Source organism: Pimephales promelas, chromosome 1 (assembly GCF_988280905.1).
Source record: "Pimephales promelas chromosome 1, fPimPro1.hap1.1, whole genome shotgun sequence".
NCBI lineage: Eukaryota > Metazoa > Chordata > Actinopteri > Cypriniformes > Leuciscidae > Pimephales > Pimephales promelas.
Window position 1 is genome coordinate 53,643,445 of NC_142769.1, and position 19,836 is coordinate 53,663,280.

The 19,836-nt window shown below is 42.6% G+C and overlaps 1 protein-coding gene across 11 annotated transcripts in view; it reads right to left on the minus strand.

Moving 5' to 3' along the window:
* nrxn2b (neurexin 2b) overlaps positions 1-19,836 on the minus strand; it is a 334,333-nt gene that overhangs the window by 123,210 nt on the left and 191,287 nt on the right. For 7 of the 11 annotated variants that reach the window (XM_089131837.1, XM_089131838.1, XM_089131833.1 and 4 more), the window contains 3 exons: positions 15,884-15,928; positions 2,489-2,650; positions 1,105-1,543 (listed from right to left, as the gene is read on the minus strand). In XM_089131837.1, coding sequence (XP_088987963.1) covers positions 1,105-1,543; positions 2,489-2,650; positions 15,884-15,928 — 646 coding nt within the window. The remainder of the gene's footprint in view (positions 1-1,104; positions 1,544-2,488; positions 2,651-15,883; positions 15,929-19,836) is intronic. The other 4 variants (XM_089131834.1, XM_089131829.1, XM_089131835.1 and 1 more) reach the window with 2 other exon arrangements.

A 19,836-nucleotide genomic window follows, 5' to 3' on the forward strand; every position in this document is an offset into this window, starting at 1 on the left:
CAAAAAACAGTTTCAGTGCAAACTGTTCAAATGTCTTTAAACGACTCCAGACGATGAATAAGGGACTTATCATGCGAAACGATCGCTTATTTCAAAGCTTATTCCAAAAATGTAACTTTTCTAAGGACAAATGCTAGCCTTGCTCTATTCTGTGAGGCGCGTTTGTAACGTCACGTAATACGTAATTACGTTCAAAAGGTCACGGGCGACGTAGCCGGAAGTACAGAATCAAAATCGTCCGACATCGTTGTTTTACCTTTTAATTCCTTTTTTTGTAAACAGCGTTTGAGTTAGTTTGCACGTTCAACCTATGTGTTCAACTTCTAAGCACTGACTCTGTACTTCCGGCTACGTCGCCCGTGACCTTTTGAACGTAATTACGTATTACGTGACGTTACAAACGCGCCTCACAGAATAGAGCAAGGCTAGCATTTGTCCTTAGAAAAGTTTTGAAATAAGCAATCGTTTCCCATGATAAGACCCTTATTCATCGTCTGGTGTCGTTTAAAGACATTTGAACAGTTTGCACTGAAACTGTCTTTTGGACCTTGAACCGTTTGGTTCCCATGTAAGTCCATTATATGGAGAAAAATCCTGGAATGTTTTCATCAAAAACCTAAATTTCCTTTCGACTGAAGAAAGAAAGACATGGACATCTTGGATGACATGGGGGCGAGTAAATTATTAGCAAAAGTTTTTTCAAAAGTGAACTAATCCTTTAAAGGCTTGCACATTAAAATAGCAAACGACATGTTGGAGAAGTTAATCAACGAGGTCCATATAAACCCACCACCATATTGCTCATAATCGTCATATATAAATGGGGAGAAGTTGTAGGTGTATCCAGAGCTCATTTCCACAACATTGTCTTGCTTCTTTGAAGATGCGGTGAAAAAGACTCTGTGTTGTTTTTAGCCAGTGGTTTTGTTGAGTATTTTAAAAAGGTTTAGAAGTTAATCCGTAGACATCAATTAGACGAAAAAAAGCTAGTATTATAGTAAAAATTAACCAACTATGCAGGGTTAAGTAAGCCAGTGTATGTGGTGAATCTCGGCGTGTTATCACTATGAGTGGACATATATCCGTGCCCGTGGTTTTCCTCACCTTTTCGTCCTTCTCTTTGGAAGTCCACGTGGCACCATTCGCCGTCGTTGACCTTCTTGTTGCTAGTCTTGAGTTTGATGCTCCCCGAGCCCATGTCCATCAGCAGGTACAGGAACCCGTCCAGCAGCTCCATGGCGAAGTAATCGGTCTTGACCTCGCGGGCCGGCCGCTGCTCCTGCGAGCTCTGGGGTTTCCCGTGGCTGAACAGCAGGAGTCCGCTGGGCTCGGTGGTGCGGAAGTCGAAGGAGATGGAGCTGGTCTTCTTGGTGTCCCAGCGCGGCAGGGCGATGTAGGACTCGGCCGTCTCGAAGGTCACGGGGTCGAGGGCCGCCACGTCCTCGCACCGGAACACCAGGTCGCCGTGCAGACTGATCTTGGGGTCTCTCTCGATGGCCAGGCGGGACAGCTCCAGCTTGAAGTCGTTGTTCTTGTAGACGACCTGCAGGGGGCGTCAGTGTAGTTCATTAACAGCAACATAGTTTCGGCCCACATCCGGTACACCGGGATTCCATGCGGCCCAGATCCGGCCCACATCTGGTACACTTGGATTGCGCACAGCCCAGATGTGGGCCGGATCTGGACAGACGCTATGTCGCTGTTACCGTAACTTAAAGGAAGTCTGTTCACTCGGCATCACCGGGAAGATGACTTCATCAATCAGCCATTGGCTCTTTTATTTGGGAGGCAGGACTTATTCCGGTAAATTGTACACTGCACAATTTTGTGTGTTGCGCATTTAATTTAATGTTCAACAATATTATTTATGTATTATTTTCTTATTATCACTGGAAAGCTGCTTTGAAAAAATCTATTTTGTTAAAAGCGCTACATAAATGAAGACTAGTAATATGAGTGTGCCATCTTTGTATTTCTGAACGCCTAGTTTTGACCCAGAGGATTATCTTTTTGCTGAAAAAGCTTTGTAAACGTTATTGCCTTGAACTACATCTTTCTGACTTTGCTCGCACAGGGTATAACAACTTTGAACATAATCATTTTGATAATAGTTTTGTACTTTTTGACGTGGGCCGGATCTGGGTCGACACTATGTTACTGTCTGTGAAACAGAATTTAAAAACATCTGCTGTCATTCAAAAAGATAGCTCCGCCCCCAAACTCATGACATTGGTTGAGCTCACGCAGCTCAAACAAACAAAATCAACACATGCTGTAAATAAAACAAAGAGTGAAGTGTGTTTTAAAACAAACTATTATCTGAGCTTTTCTACTTCAAAACCGGATGTTTAAATCGTTGTGTTACAGTTTCTTCGTAATGATAAGTGTGTGAATAATTGAAAAAGGTTTTGATCCATGTTTTGTATTTACTGGCAACATCTAAGTTAAGATTGTTCACAATGGCTTTAATGAGTGTATTCTGACTCACATCTTTCAGGCATCCCATGAAGTTGTTGCTGACCGGAGATCCAGGCAGATCCGCGGTGTTCGGGCTTCCTCCGATGTAGAAGAAGTCATCGGATCCCAGCATGGTGTAATCCTCCTGTGTGTAACCGGTGGTGGTCAGAATACCATCCACCGATATAGTGACCTGACGGCGGGCGCGGGCGAGAGAGAGGGAGGGAGAGAGAGAGAGCGAGAGAGAGAGAGGTTTTCCCGAGGAAAAACCGAAAGAAAGGAGAAAGGAGAGAAAGAGACTGGATTAAGGAGGTATTGTGGCTGCGCTGGCTCCTAATCTGAGAGTGTTTAGCGAGGAAACGCTTCTTTACAGTGCAGTTGAAGTACAACTAACTCATCGCCTGCCAAGACCACAATAATACCAGTGTCATAAAGCGGATCTAAAACCACAATCTCTCTGTCGACCCTGCAATATATATATATATATAAATAGTATAAAAAATGTAGCGGCAACACTTTATAATACTGTTCCTTCATTAATGAATAACTAGACAGAAACAAAAGAGTAACACACTATAAACATTCTAGCAACTACTGTTCACTGTTTAATGTGGTAATTCACTATTAGCTAAAAATGAGAGGGTGGTCCTGAAGTGGAGGTGCAGTTCCACGATTTGGGAAAACAAAAGCCTGGGCTATTATTAGAAGTTTTACGGTATTAGAACATGATTGGTTAGATGTGAAGGTAATGAGTGACGCAACAATTAAGTGTTCCTGGCAGAAGATTTCATTTCCTAGAGTGATTATAGTGTGTTACTCATTTGTCCCTGTGTAGTTATTCATTAATGAAGGGAAAGTGTTACCAAATGTGCTTCTAATTTGTATATATTGTATATAATCGTATATCTCTAATCAAACTACAATAATGGCCGAACGTGTGGAGTTGAACTCATGGACCTGGAGAGCGGGCGGGGTGTGACGCATCTCCTTTTTATTTAAAGGGGCCGCTTTGAAACGGGTCGCTCACAGACAGCATGTGGAAGAACTTTAGTTATCCCAAAACACTTTTACAGAAGGCTCTCTCTCTCTCCCTCCTCTCTCTCTCCTCCCTCTCTCTCCCTCTCTTTCCCGTCTCTCTCTCTTACTCTCTCTCCTCCCCAACCCCCCTCTCTCTCTCCCTTTCTCTCTCCCTCTCTCTCCTCCCCTCTCTTTCCCGTCTCTCTCTCTCCTCCCCTATCCCCCCTCTCTCTCCCTCTCTCTCCTCCCTCTCTCTCCTCCCTCTCTTCCCTTTCTCTCTCTCTCCCTCTCTCTCTCTCCCTCTCTCTCCCCCTACCTCTCTCTCTCTTTAATGATGTAGATGTGTGTCGTCAGACAGCAGATGTTTCTGTATGGTTTGGCTCTCTGAGTCTCTTGAGCAGTTTTAACACGTTTGAATCGTCTGATTGGGACGGAAAACTCAAACCTTTCCTTCCCTGTGTTTGCTTTAAGACCATTTACTCTTTGAATAATAATGATGTTTTTGGCCGTTCTGACTGAACGTGTCCAATTAAACCTGCGCTGATAAAGGCCGACGCCGACGACTTTATCCGTCAAATCATGTTTTTATTCAGCGACTATTAAACACAAGCCAAAACCATTTCTCTTCCCAACTAAAAGCAAACCAGCTTCTAACGAAATAGCGGATCTGATTGGCTGACAATCATCCGCTTTTCTCTCTCTCTCCGCAACTGCACCCTAGAGAAGCGTTTCCCAGAGCGCTCGCATCGCCGTTCTCTCCATCGCCGTACGGGCAACACATTTTTATGTCTGCTGTCGTTCTCTCGGGGTTTGACCTTTGACCTCGCTGAAAGGACCTCATATGGGGATTCATCAAATGATCAGCATGTCAAACTTGTTTCTTTTGTTCTGTACACTCTTAGAAATAAAGGATCCAAAGCGGCGATTCAATTGAAGAACCCAATAGAACCATCAGAACTACTGTATTAACGTGAAGAACCTTCTGTGCGGCGATAGTTCGTTTCTAAGAGTGTGTTCTCACGGCGGAAAGAGGCAATCGGTGGTTGTTCTTTACTCTTAAAGACGTCTGATATGATGAGCTGCTTTTCTTGCGCTCATGTACTACTGAAACAGAAAGCTGGTGTGTGTGTGTGTGTGTGTTGTGGTCATTGGGCCTGTGTGTTCGACTCCAGTGTTATACGGTGAATAAATGATTACGTAGCGAGAGTTAACCAGCTGTCAGCCACTGTGAGACTCAGACCCGCTGAGAGAGACACGTTACAGAGCGTCACACACACTCATGTTTTTAGTGGTTTGAAGACACGTGTTCAAAACTGGCCGACCAATGAGATTGGCTCTTTTGATCACGTGCCGAAAACACATTGAGGACAAAGACGATGACGAAGAGGAAGATGCAACGAGGCAAGATTAATGCTGGTCTCTTTTGTGTCCAAACACAAGGACCTTCACGACAGCGTAACGTAACCCGCTCCGAGCGGGACTCGAACCCGGGACTCGAACCCTCGCTCTAACAACGAGGCTAAAGACTGCAGTCTGTCGCTAGAGCGCCGATTGAGATCAGGGGAGTGAGGTTTACTCGCACAGCAACTACCAGCTGTCCTCGGTTACAGCAGCGCCACCTTGTGTACCAGCTGTTTCTGCTTTAAAAGAAGCGCCATCTACTTGCAGGGAGTGAGTCTGCACGTTCACTCGGCTGAACATCGCTTAGGTATGAACACAAACACATCTTGAAAAGCGGTGTGCACAAGGCTTCATATGAACATCACACACATTCACGAACAGACACATGTAGCATACACTCACGTCTGACTGTGGCGGAGGTTCAGATTCGTGTGTTATTGACTCGACACAGTTCTGTCTGTCCCTGTGGATGCTGCGTTCTGTGGTTTTAACTGGGATGAAACTGCGTGTTATGAAGCGAGACTGAACTTCACCAGCTTTATGACGGGACTAATGGGGGACTTCCCCCAAATATTTTTAAAACATGTTGTGACCGATATAATTAACATCAAACACACAAAACAATAAGATCAGCGACGAATGCGAGAGAAATATATGCTGAAGTCTATTTGTAAAGCACATTTTACTTGAAATAAATGCAGGCTTGTCATTAATAATAAATGCTGTTTATGATGAATATTCTTCATTCTGAATACAGTTGAATTGAACGGATGCAGCTTTAAATGACCAACTCTCTCTCCTCGCTGCAGGTTTTACGAGCCACAAACACTGATGATATACTCATAATTGTCTGATTTTATCCTACATTAACACACATGTGTGTATTTCACACGGTTTCATCATGCTCTACGCCTCTAGTCAAAGAACACAGTTGTGCTGTAGAAGAGTCCACACACACACACACACACACACACACACACACTGTAAATACTGATTTACAGTGTTTTTTTGGCTGCACTTATTTCATACAGTAAAAACAGTGAAATATTACTAAATATACTGATTTCTAATATTGTAAATCATCTGTTCTCTATGTGAATATAAAGTGTAATTTATTCCTAAGCTGCATTTATCATCATTACTCCAGTCTTCAGTGTCACATGATCCTCCAGATATCACTCTAATCTCTGATCTGATGATTGAGACACAGTTATGATTATTATCAGTGTTCATATTTTTGTGGAAACCATCAAAAATTTTATTTTTCAGAATTCTTTGATGAATAGAAAGTTCAATAGAACAACAATTATTTGAAATATAATCTCTTACTACATTATAAATGTCTTAAATGTCACTTTTGATGACGAATAAAATTATTAATTTATTTCACAAATGCTTACTGAACGGTAGTGCATAATACTAATTTTAAATGATAAATAGCAGTTTAAATGGGATCCATCACGTCACACCACATGACATGTCAGTTTCGTTCAGTAAATCATCAACTTTCCCATTTACAGTCCTCAGCAAGGCTAGTTTTGTAATTTTACCCGTTCCTCCACACAAGCATCATGTGAAGGTCAGTGACAGGTACTGCAATCCGCTTGTGCGCACACACATTAATAATACCATTAAAGCTAAACCACTGGGGAAATTATGTAACGTGTGGAAAGTGATTACAAGACAAGCGTTTTCCACAGTCGAGGCCTAGCCATGACTCGTGTGACCTGAACACACATCTTCATGTGCTTTACCAGCAGAAAAATCATCTGTCGCTCTATGAAGAGACACTAATGCGATCAGCTGCTGTAAAACTGCATCGGACACGTCATTCACCTGACGGAAGATCAACACACACACAGCGCCTTTGCGGTTTGATTGAGTCACTTACAGTAAAATGATCGGTAGTTGTTAAATTAGGGGCCGCTAAACTGTTCTCTCTACACACACTTTAAAGGGGACATATCATGCAAAATCCACTTTTTTAGCCCTTAAATGCATTTTGTTGTATATTTGGAGTGTTTATAAGTACAGAAAAGATGAAATTATTCTCTTCAGGTGCTTCGTTTATATCTTTATATTCTGTTTTGGTCATATTTTTTAACCTGTTCAGATTTTTCTGTTGTCTATGACGTTTTTTGAGCAAGTGCGTCACCGTATTTGCAGAGGAACTGACGAATAAAGACATCAGCTACCGGTCCAACACTTCCAGCAATCCGCCATTATTATTTCTCGCTGTGATTTTGTAGTCCGAGCTCAATGATGCAGAAGTTACGAGAGGGCAAGTCAAAATGTTCGGTTGTTGGATGTACGTTAGTGACCTGAAGCACTTCAAGGATTCGCCAGTAACGTTATACAGAAGGGTTTGCCGATTGACTTCGTCTGAATGAGGGGTCAATTCCTTCAATCTTTGGAGACGACGAACAGAGCATTTCGATAAGCTGTAAATATTGTTAATAAAAATAAAGTACTTTACCTTCTTAAAACACATGGTGGTCATGGTTTAGCAGTACCTTTGTCTTTCTGTGTTTCTGTTTTGAAGTAACGTTACACGTCTGCAGTATTATTGTTCTTGAGTTTCATCAATGCTCATTTAGCTGCTTTTCTAAACGCATCATATTATCAATACAGATGTTTGTGGTAAGATTAGACCGAAGTCATTTATCTTGTCAGTGTGCTTGTTTTAACAAGAGAAATAGTCGACTTTCACTAATAACACACAACAGTTAACTCACATACCAATACATCCATATGAAGAAGAGGTTGATCTGCAGGTTTGTCGTCGTCTTTATCGACTCGCTCGCTCTGGCTCGAATATGTAAGGCTTGATGGACAAGTCTTCTGTTATTAACGAGTGAATAAAATTGTTCTTTGAAGGTATCGTATATAATCGTATATCTCTAATCAAACTACAATAATGGCCGAACGCGGGGAGTTGAACTCATAGACCTGGAGAGCGGGCGGGGTGTGACGCATCTCCTGTTTATTTAAAGGGGCCGCTTTGAAACGGGTCGCTCACAGACGCACATCAGAAAAGGGGCTTGTGGAGCTTTAATAATGAGGAATTCAGACCCAAGCATTGCAGTTATGCTTTATATAGACCACAACGCTATGATTTATATGTAAAAATGAATGATTTAAAAGCATGATATGTACCCTTTAAACTGAACCTGTGATATAGCTGATGGCGTTCACATCATAAAGCATAAAGAACTGATTCCAGAGTCATGTGTGTTTGAATATATGTGCGCAGGTTTGTAATTACCTACAAATCATGCCTAAACAAACTACTTGTCTTGCCTATACATTTGATACAGAATGTTATTTTATTCGATCACTTCTGGGTTGGTGCGTGAACCCTAATTTCCATAACGTCTGGTTTGAAGGAGGGAATGGCGGCGTTACGTCCCCTTGCCAGAACCGCTGTGCCGCTACCGCTCGGCGAAGAACATGAACGCGAGAACAAGATATTTACGCACCATTGGCTCGTTTTTTACAACTCGAAGGTGATTGGGCTCTTGGGCCCCATTCATCAGGCGTAACGTCTCCATCACGTCCTCCAGGAAACAAGACGTCGTCTATGATTCTGGTTCTGTTTTGGGTCACTGTGCACTGTTAGTTAAGGACGTCAATAGAACTGAAATAAAATGTAATATTCATCCAGTCTCGCGGCATAAATGCAGCGTATATATGTGTGTGTTTGAGAGCGCAGGTGTGGACTGATCTCAGAGACACAGAAGCTCCGTCAGCCCTGCGGTTCTGCTTAGCACTGCAGATAACCCGTGTAACCCATACGCAGCATCTTAGCGCGCCCCTCACCGCTGTGGAGCTGATAATGTGTTAATGGGCCGTTTGTCTCGCAGATATATTGACTTATTTACCCTAAAGCCCCTGGTGACGAGACAGAGAGCATGTTCAGATAAGAAGGCGTAATCCCTCACTGAAACACACTGAAGCGCTCCTGACGGGTTAAAACACTCTCAGCGTGTGTGTGTGTGTGTGTGTGTGTGTGTGTGTGTGTGTGTGTGTGTGTGTGAAGAAATCACAACGGCTCCCGTGGTTCACCACAAACACACTACAGTAATGCAGCAGTGGAGACAATGAATAAAACAGCATTAGAGAGAGAGAGAGAGAGAGAGAGAGAGAGAGAGAGAGAGAGAGAGAGAGAGAGAGATAAATGTGTGCAGTGAAGTGTTGTGTTTTCCCTGAAACACACAATCTACATCAACCACACCTACTGTACAACACACACACACACACACACACACACACACACACGTGCTGAATACAGATGCCATCATGCATATGCGTCTGCGCCGACACTCATCTAGAGAGTGTTTAAAGACAGGAGTCTTTAGGGGGAAAGAAAACAAGATACACCTCATTTACTGTCACTTTAACTTCAATCAGTGTAAGACTTCAACAGCTTCTGTCAGCAGAAAACTAAAGCTCGTCAAACACAATCACACAACTCTGATCAAACTCAATATCTTACAGATAATCACCACAACATAGAACTGCACAATGGCATTTTCGTGATTAATATGTCTGTCGTTTTCGTGAAGCATCCGTGAAATAAGCAATGACGTAAATAATAAAACAAGATCACGTTGTAAGATAATAAGGAACGTTTTCAGAGAATCTCTCTTCAATCACATTTAAGCATAAACTGTGGTAAATGGAATTAAATTAAAAGAAACGATTTTCAGATTGTGTTTAGAAATATATATGTATGCCCTAAAACTAAATTGACACAAACCAACTTACCCATTGACTGAAACCTTTACGTCTAAATAAACCAATTCACTTAAACAAATGATGGAAGCGCTGAACTGCTCCTGATTCAGCAACACTGAGAGACATTAAACACGGCGCTGTGCTTCTGGCAATCTTCTCTGGCGACTGGGAAAACTGAGTTCCTGACCGTGAGACACAATATCACTTTCCTTGATAAAATCCTCCATCTTGCTGTCATGGGGCTTTTCTACTAGATCTGGCAGCATTGATCATCCGTCAGCTGGAGCGTAATGATATTATATTGATACAGCTTTAGACGAGCGCTGGCAGCTCATTCGTTCTGGCCTAAACGACAAACTGACCGGAGGCTAATGGACACCTCTGATGCCATTACATAAATCCAACATAATCACCCTCCGCATCAAATCAAACAGCATAATTGTTAGTGAAAGAGAATATGAATGTGTGGCGAGTCTGATTGTGCTAGATTAACTCAGAACTGAGACTGTACACCAGATCATTCATGTACACACAGTCTCGATTCAGTGTTAACGCATGGCTTGTCATGTTTGTTTCTATATACCATGTGCTCTCTAGCCTGTTTTCTAAACCAACCCTTCCTTTTACCTGATTATTGGTTTATTTGGCCCACCTGTCCTCACCAAGCGTGCCACACAACACCTGAACAGAGAAGCCAAAGCGTCTTGATCACCCCCTGCTGAGTGATCCCAGAATAGCCCATAATAAACCCAGAGTCTCAAGCGCCCCCTGGTGGCTGGTCCCAGTACAGCTTATAAACCCAGAGTCTAGATCGCCCCCCAGTGGCTGGTCCCAGTATAGACCATTTCACAAGATGTAAACAACACTGGTCCAGAAGCACTTCCTGTTTCAGTTTGGAACTGTTTTCTTTATTTCACATGTAAAGAAAACATCTTAAAGATGTTTGTTTAACTTTTTGATTCAGTTTTAAATGTTCTGTTGGTTGTATTTTATCCTAGCTTTTATGTAGTGTTAAAAAACTGAAACAGGAAGTGCTTCTGGACCAGTGTTGTTTACATCTTTTGAAATGGTCTATAGCTCATAAACCCAGAGTCTAGATCGCCCCCAGTGGCTGGTCCCAGTACAGCTCATAAACCCAGAGTCTAGATCGCCCCCAGTGGCTGGTCCCAGTACAGCTGATAAACGCAGAGTCTAGATCGCCCCCAGTGGCTGGTCCCAGTACAGCTCATAAACCCAGAGTCTAGATCGCCCCCAGTGGCTGGTCCCAGTACAGCTGATAAACCCAGAGTCTAGATCGCCCCCAGTGGCTGGTCCCAGTACAGCTCATAAACCCAGAGTCTAGATCGCCCCCAGTGGCTGGTCCCAGTACAGCTGATAAACGCAGAGTCTAGATCGCCCCCAGTGGCTGGTCCCAGTACAGCTCATAAACCCAGAGTCTAGATCGCCCCCAGTGGCTGGTCCCAGTACAGCTCATAAACCCAGAGTCTAGATCGCCCCCAGTGGCTGGTCCCAGTACAGCTGATAAACCCAGAGTCTAGATCGCCCCCAGTGGCTGGTCCCAGTACAGCTGATAAACCCAGAGTCTAGATCGCCCCCAGTGGCTGGTCCCAGTACAGCTCATAAACCCAGAGTCTAGATCGCCCCCCAGTGGCTGGTCCCAGTACAGCTGATAAACCCAGAGTCTAGATCGCCCCCAGTGGCTGGTCCCAGTACAGCTGATAAACCCAGAGTCTAGATCGCCCCCAGTGGCTGGTCCCAGTACAGCTCATAAACCCAGAGTCTAGATCGCCCCCAGTGGCTGGTCCCAGTACAGCTCATAAACCCTGAGTCTTGATGTGATGTAATGTGAGACACATCCGTATCTCATATTTTCCTAATGTCTTGTACCGTTAAATATACAAATGATATGCAGATGAGGATATGCATAGTAAGCGAGGCGTTGTAAGCTCATATATCGGAGAAGAGACGCATGTGAACATAATCTTCCTCTGACTGGGGTAATAAAGAGAATATTTCGCAGGTTCTGGCATACGTTTTATAAGTCTGAATATTATTTGGTGTACGCCATGTTTGGGTTTCAGCGCACGTATACTCAAGCAAACTCAAGCTGTCAGTGTGAAACATGTCAGATGTTGGGAGGCTTTTATCTGAGCATATACTGACATTCAAACAATTGAATCCAACACACATAATGAATCTAAATCAAGTTGAGCAGATTCCTTTTCCAGATCTTTCTCTCTCACGATTGGAGTTCGAACGAAATCCACCGGCAAAAGTGGTTTCAAACCGCACAAAAGAGAACTATTACCCAACAGTGTCGAACACACTCACTGCTGACAGGACCAGCACTCAGAGTTAATCTCCTCAATGAATGAAGCGTTTTTGACTGTCAGCGGTGACAAAGACGAGACAAAACACAGAGATCATTATAACTGTGATCAGTGACTATAAGTGATTTTGATTTAAACACACTGATGAAAACATAAAAACTGCAAGATATTATCAATTCACTCACACTAGATAAGAAGTCCTGTCAGTCAGTGTAAGAGTGTCTAAAATGAATATGACACATGACAAAATACCTAAAAATGCAGCTAAAACTGATCAGTCTATCACATTTTTTCGCCCTCAGGTTGTTCAAACCCTGCATTTACCTGACTATCCTGTAAACCCTGACTTTCTTTCTTGTGTTGAACACAAAAGATGTTTTGAAAAATATTGAGGTCTAATCACACAGAAAGCAAAATAGTCCCACACCTGCTAGATACACACTCGGCATAGATCTGGCCCACATCTGGTAGATGTGGATTTCACACGGCCCAAATCTGGCCCACATCTGGTACACACGGATTTCACACGGCCCAGATCTGGCCTACAACTGGTAGATGTCGATTTCACACGGCCCAAATCTGGCCCACATCTGGTACACACGGATTTCACACGGCCCAGATCTGGCCCACATCTGGTAGACGTGGATTTCACACGGCCCAGATCCGGCCCACATCTGGTACATGTGGATTTCACACGGCCCAGATCTGGCCCACATCTGGTACACACGGATTTCACACGGCCCAAATCTGGCCCACATCTGGTAGACGTGGATTTCACACGGCCCAGATCCGGCCCACATCTGGTACATGTGGATTTCACACGGCCCAGATCTGGCCCACATCTGGTACACACGGATTTCACACGGCCCAGATCCGGCCCACATCTGGTACACACGGATTTCACACGGCCCAGATCTGGCCTACAACTGGTAGATGTGGATTTCACACGGCCCATATCTGGCCCACTTCTGGTACACGTGGATTTCACACGCCATAGATCCGGCCCACATCTGGTACATGTGGATTTTACACAACCCAGATCTGGCCCACATCTGGTAGATGTCGATTTCACACGGCCCAGATTTGGCCCGGATCAAGCCTGACACTATGTTTGCTGTCTGGGCAACTTTTACAATCATTACATAGAAGAAAAAAAACAGAGACATCTTCTTTTGTGCTCTTTAAAGGATGACAGAATGATTTTTGAGGCGAACTTGTAAATCCCAAAACCACACACAACAAAAGACTGCAATAAGCTCAGCCGACCCAAGTGCATCATGTTGGTCTTTAAAAGCCAGAGACCACTCTTACCTGATCTCCAGATGCTTCAGTTTCAGACACCTGGCCTTTTGTCCATATATTCGTCACAATTACTTACCTTTACCTAATGAAAACAAAGGAGAAATTGCACGTTGCAATGAAAACGCATTTATTTTTCTCAAAATCAACGGCGAGGCATTCGACAAGTGGCTGGCAGCTGGAAAACGACCCAGCGAGTCGGCGAGCGGGTCGAAAGAGATCAGAACTGAACTAGCCAAAGGATCCGGGTGAGTTAGTGAGACTGAGGGGTCAGGAGGAAGAGGAGGAGGAGGAGGAGGAGGGACTGCGTGAGCCGCTCGTATGTGTGGGGTTGGAGGTTAGTACTTTAGTAAATAACAGCAGGTCAGACACAAAAATGGTTGTTAGTACAGTTACAACAAAGGTTTCATTCGGATTAGTAAGAGAATTTGGGTTTTAGTCTTTTAGTAGAGTAGTAGCAGTCAATTGGTGAAATCCTTTGCGATTTCATTCAACAAAGAGTTTGAATTGTCACAATTGGAGGGTTTTGAGGTTAAGAGGAAGGAAAATGAACCATCCAAAAACCATCACAACATGGGGAAGAAGCCATGCAGTTGGATGAGCAAATGAAGATGGCGTCAAAATGGGAATGTTCCACCAATGGACACAATCAAACATCTGAGCAAAAGCGCTCAGCAGCCGATGGCAGGGAGGAGTCGAAACTGAGTCACATCACGGCACAGATGGCAAGAGGAGGGCATTTAGTTGATTAAGGGGTTAAATCTGAAGGTGGGACACAATAAAATGAGCACTATAAAGTCCACAGGTTTGCGTGCAAGCCGAGACTCTTTCGGCTTGGGCATCGCAGACTCACTCTCGCTGCAAGCGGATGAAAGCATGCACACAGAAGGACTCGGAAACGTCACACAGATGAGTGTAAATGAGCGATGCTAACATTCATCTGCGCTGAGAGCTGTCAGTCATCTACGTCTGTCCGAATGACAATTACCCAGCCTGCATTGGGTCAAATAACCGATCCCTCGTTCACCCAGACGGCCTGAAATATTGTTATTCTAGGGCGCCGAACCCCTGCCAGAGTTCATTAGATCTGTATAATTGCACACTAATGCTAGCGGCCCAGGCTGATAACATCATCCTGAAGGAGCCAGAGACCCGTCAATCACGCTAGCCCTCGCCACCTTTATTATTACCAAGCAGGGCCTTTCCTGAGGTTTGATTATTCCTGTGACTGGGAGCTTGGCTTTATAGGTTCATAAATACGCATATATGTATATGTGCCGGGCAACATATACGTACACAAATACCAAAGAAAGAGTGTCGTTATTGAGTTAGTATTGATGTTAATGAACAGTTCCTAAATTCTAGAAATTCTCCTGATTCAAAGCAGGGGGCGGAGCCTAGTGCTTGACGAGTCCAGTGACAGGCAGTAAAGGACATCCTCTCTGAGACACAGTTTTAAAACTGTTCATTCAAATATAAATATGAATATTGTACGTAAAAATAAAAAAAAAATTACGGCAACTAATTGAAATAAACACTCTTGAATTGAAGTGCTAAAATTAGTAAGAGTAAAATTGAATTTTAAAAAATTTCAAATATATTTACGTACTGTGTATGGAAACTAACTGAAATGAACATGTTTAAGTGCTAAAATTACTAATAGTAGAAGTGAAATAAAAATATTAGATGTAAAACTTAAAACTGTAAATGTAAATGAAAATTAGAAATGTTGCCTTGGCAACTAACTGAAATAAACATGTTTAAGAATTAAAGTTATGAAAAGTAAAACTGAAATATATATAAAACTTAATAAAAATTGAAAATAAAATTCAAATGAAATCTGAAAGTACAAACTAATAGTATATGAATGATAGTAACCCAGCAGGGTTAGTTCGTTTCTAACCTGTACATCAGTGCAAATCGACAGCATCTCCTGGGAAGCTCTATAGCGACTGAGCTTCAGTAATAATGAATTGTTCATGTTTAATAATTAGGTTAGTTGTCCTATGGGCATGTGCACTAATGAAACCATCGCTCAGCCTGACCTCAGTGAATAAACGCCTGGCTTTGGCCGAGTCCATCCACAACAGAACTGAAACGCTCTGGATCCGCTGGATAAATCTCGTAACGGGGTGTTTTACGACCCACTCTGAACCAGCGCCAGTAAATCCAGCCGCAGAGACGAGGATCATCACCTTGAGCTGGATATCAAACCTGCTGATGATGGATCGAGATGCTGAGTTTCTCAGCTCAATATCTCATATTAATATTAATATTCTGGCCAGCGCCGCATCCATACTGTCTGCCACTGGATCCATCAGCACCTCAAGCGATTAAACGTGCAGTAAAACGTTCATCCTGAGACTCGACATTACCATTACTCTGCAAGTTCTCCATAAACTAATTGAACATAACTAATAAATGTTTGGTCTCTAGATCTAGGTCCTGAAGGGAAGGGAGGCGTAGGATGGACAAAACAAAGTGAAAAGGATGATCGAATGAGACAAGAGTGAATCTCTGTAGTTTCATTGCTACCTTGATACCAATGGGAATTTGTGTAGTCAGTATAAGCAAACAGAATAGAAATAGGAAACGGAAATCCAGGGCAAACCAAAGTAGAAGACAATTAGAATGATATCTACCATATAATGCAGTTTGTTTACCATAGCGTGTCCAATGCCTGAGTGCTTTAGGAAAAAAACAAGGGAAGGGAAAGAAAATATATAGAATAATGACAAATTGTGAAGTCAATCAAGGTCTTTTTAAAAGGCAGCGGTCGTAGCCTGTTAACTGTCCGTGTTATCTCGGATTCGTTCCAAAGCTTCAACGCTCGAAAGTCATCCAGTCAAAAGCGTTTTGAAATCGAACGCTTTGTTGCAATTGAAACCATACTTGAAAACATATTAAAATATGTATAAAATATAAGCATTAATCGTCAGTTCAATGCAGATCCTCGGAGCGAGCGACAGTTAACAGGTTAAACCAGCCTGGCTCTTTCTTTTCCTGATTTTGTTTTTGCCCAAAGGAATAAAGATCCAAATTTACAGAATTCTTTCTCTTCATTGAAGGATTTGTCAACCAAAAGAAAAACATGACAACAGTATTGTTATTATGGTTAGTAGGTCAGTACGCAAGTTAATTCTGAAGAAAACAACAGATGGCCCACATTCCGTGAATGACACGATGTTAGTCGTTTCAAAGGAACACAAACAGGTCAAAATGAAAAGTAAACTGGAAGAATCTGAAGCTGTCTGGTTAGTAAGAAGACACAAGAGTTAGGAAACCACGTGGGAAGATTAGGGAGGGGCTGACTCGAGTGGGAGGGGCTAGAGGAACAGCAATCGTTCTGATTGGCTAGTCCTGTGAGTGGGCGTGGTCTGTTTGCGGACGGGTCTCGTTACTGGCAAATTTGGCCAAGCTTGGTTTTTGAAGTAGAGCAAGAAATCGATCTTCTGTGGCTGACGACTGAAAGGAGGCAAAAACACAACAGCATGAACAACATGAAAAGGAAAACATCTTATTTGGTCTTTCAACACATTTGAGAAACACGAAAAGACATCCTTCTGCCGCCAGCTTGAACCTGGAAGAAAAGAGTAGCTGTGATTAGGAAGAAGACCGGATTCAGATCCAGACCCATGCCTCAGTTCAGACCTGATCAGACCTGTGTGTGTGTGTGTGTGTGTGTGTGTGTGCGCGCTGTAGACAAGAAAAAAAATCACTCAGATCATGTGTGTTGTTGAGCTGCTGCTTTACTAAGTGAACAGACGCACCATTGTCACCTGAAAAATGCTATAGATGCACATTGAGGGAGGAACCAGAGCCAAATGCTGCATAGCAATGCCTTGGCAACCCTAGTAACCCCCCTAACAACACTCTGGTAACCCCTTAACCACACCATAGTAAATGCCTCACAACACCATAGTAATCTCTAACCACACCCTAGTAACCCCCAAACAACATCCTAGTAACCCCCTAACCACACCCTAGTAACCCCTTAACCACACCATAATAAATGCCTAACAACACCATAGTAACCCCTAACCACACCCTAATAACCCCCAAACAACATCCTAATAACCCCCTGACCACACCCTAGTAACCCCCTAACAACACTCTGGTAACTCATTAACCACACCCTAGTAACCCCTTAACCACACCATAGTAAATGCATAACAACACCATAGTAACCCCTAACCACACCCTAGTAACCCCCAAACAATATCCTAGTAACCCCCTAACCACACCCTAGAAACCCCTAACCACACCCTAGTAACCCCCTAATAACACCCTAGTAACCCCTTAACCACACCATAATAACTGCCTAACAACACCCAAGTAACTCCTAAGTAACCCCACACCCTAGTAACCCCCCAAACAACATCCTAGTAACCCCCTAACCGCACCCTAGTAACCCCCTAAACCACACACTGGTAACCCCCTAACAACCCCTTAGTAATGCTCTAACAACACCCTAGTAACCCCCCTAACAACACTTTGGTAAACCCTAACCACACCCTAGTAACCCCCCTAACAACACTTTGGTAAACCCTAACCACACCCTAGTAACCCCTAAACAACATCCTAGTAACCCCCTAACCACACCCTAGTAACCCTCTAACAACACCCTAGTAACCCCTTAACCACACCATAATAACTGCCTAACAACACCCTAGTAACCCCTAAGTAACCCCACACCCTAGTAACCCCCAAACATCCCAGTAATCCCCTAACAACACTCTAGTAACCCCCTAAACCACACCCTAGTAACCCATAACCACACCCTAGTAACCCCCAAATAACCCCCTAAGCACACCCTAGTAACCCAAGTAAGTGAGTGTGATAAACTCCTGTCCCATCAGGATCTCTTCAGGACAGCCGTGCGTACGATTGTGTGTTTCGTGTACACTGTACAAACTTGTAAATAACTTAATTTATAATTCATACTTTACAATTTCACATTTAATTCAGTGCGTTACTTGCTGTTTCTTAATTTTTGTATAATTTAATAGCAATTTTTGCGTGAAAATTGTTTCTTAGCTTTTATTTTAAATCCTTGTTTTTCACAGCAGAGTGAAGTCTTATGCAGATGCATGATATACAGCGGATATTTAAATGAGCTGATATTTAGCAAAAACAACTATAATGCAGAGCAATAAGTATGAACATACGAACACACACACACACACACACACACACACACACACACACTCTCTCCGTTCATCAGATCCAGCAGGACATCTGCAGTGATTATACCTCGACGTCTTTATGAGAAAACACACTCAAATCACCGTTAATACACATTCACAGCCTATGCAAAGTTATTTCAGAGAATAAGAGACCCATGAATACTGCATAAGTCTACACACCCTTCAATAATTAGGTAAATTTACATTTGAACTGCATACAGATATGATTTATCTTTCTTGAATTTTGAACATCATAAACCCAGCTGTTTAAACAGGGTTCAGACTTTATCCACTGTACATACACAGGGTAAAACAGGACATTTACATTATAACGGACTGTTTGGTCAAAGCTTTTCACTAACACTTTGCTTAAAGCCCGTAAGTATAATGCTTTATAAAGATATTCATAATGTATATTATGAAGCATTATATCTTTTTAATTGTAACCAAAGTTAAAATGCATTATAATAGCATATATTATTAGCTTTATAATATTGGCAGATTCTGAAATTGGTTATCACGTGTTTGAATGTATTATGCTGTCTAAAGATGTGTTCAATGATTATATACATATTATAACTAGTTACAGTTCGTTATGAGATAGTACAGTGCATTGCAAGGCATAATTAATGTATTCAAATACTTTTGTAATGTATTATACAGGCTTTAAGTACAGTGTTATGGAAATAAATAGCTAAAGTATGTGTGCAATATGTGCACCCCATCTCAGACGTGCGTTTTCACTGGGAAACATCAGTGCGCATTCACGGCTCTCCACTGGGTGGCGCTGTCGTGCTTTACCGGCGCCTTTCATTATTTATTACATCGATTTTCATTTATTATTCCCCTCATTCTGACTGTTATATATTACACACAGAACAAACACTGGCACACACACACACACACACACACACTCACAACAGTGTGTGTGTGTGTGTGTGTGAATGTCACAGTTGCTCTATTGATTATCTGGAGGAACAGCTTTGAGTAAATGTGAGGTCAGTGTATGTTTGAATCAGGTCAATAAACCAGCCACCTCTAACACACACACACACACACACACACGTTTTGTTTTTATCGTGGAGTGGGTCTTTCCAATGACTTTTATTGTGTTTATACGAGTGAATGATATTTTCGACCCCATAAATCCTGGCAAGACCCTTCTCTTCTCATCGAGAGCCAATCGTGATGCAGTCGTTAATGGTTTTGTGACATCGCTTCAATCCACCATTAAATCCATTGAAACAAAAAGCCAGTGTTCTGCTTTCTTATTGGCCGGTTTTGTCAAGCTGAAGAAACTGATTCTGAACACACACTGTTCCCCGTTTGTTCTGGAGAAGAGAATAAAGACTCGAGTGTGTAATTGAATTCAGGCGCCGACAAAAGATTTTCCCTTTTGTTTCCTCTCT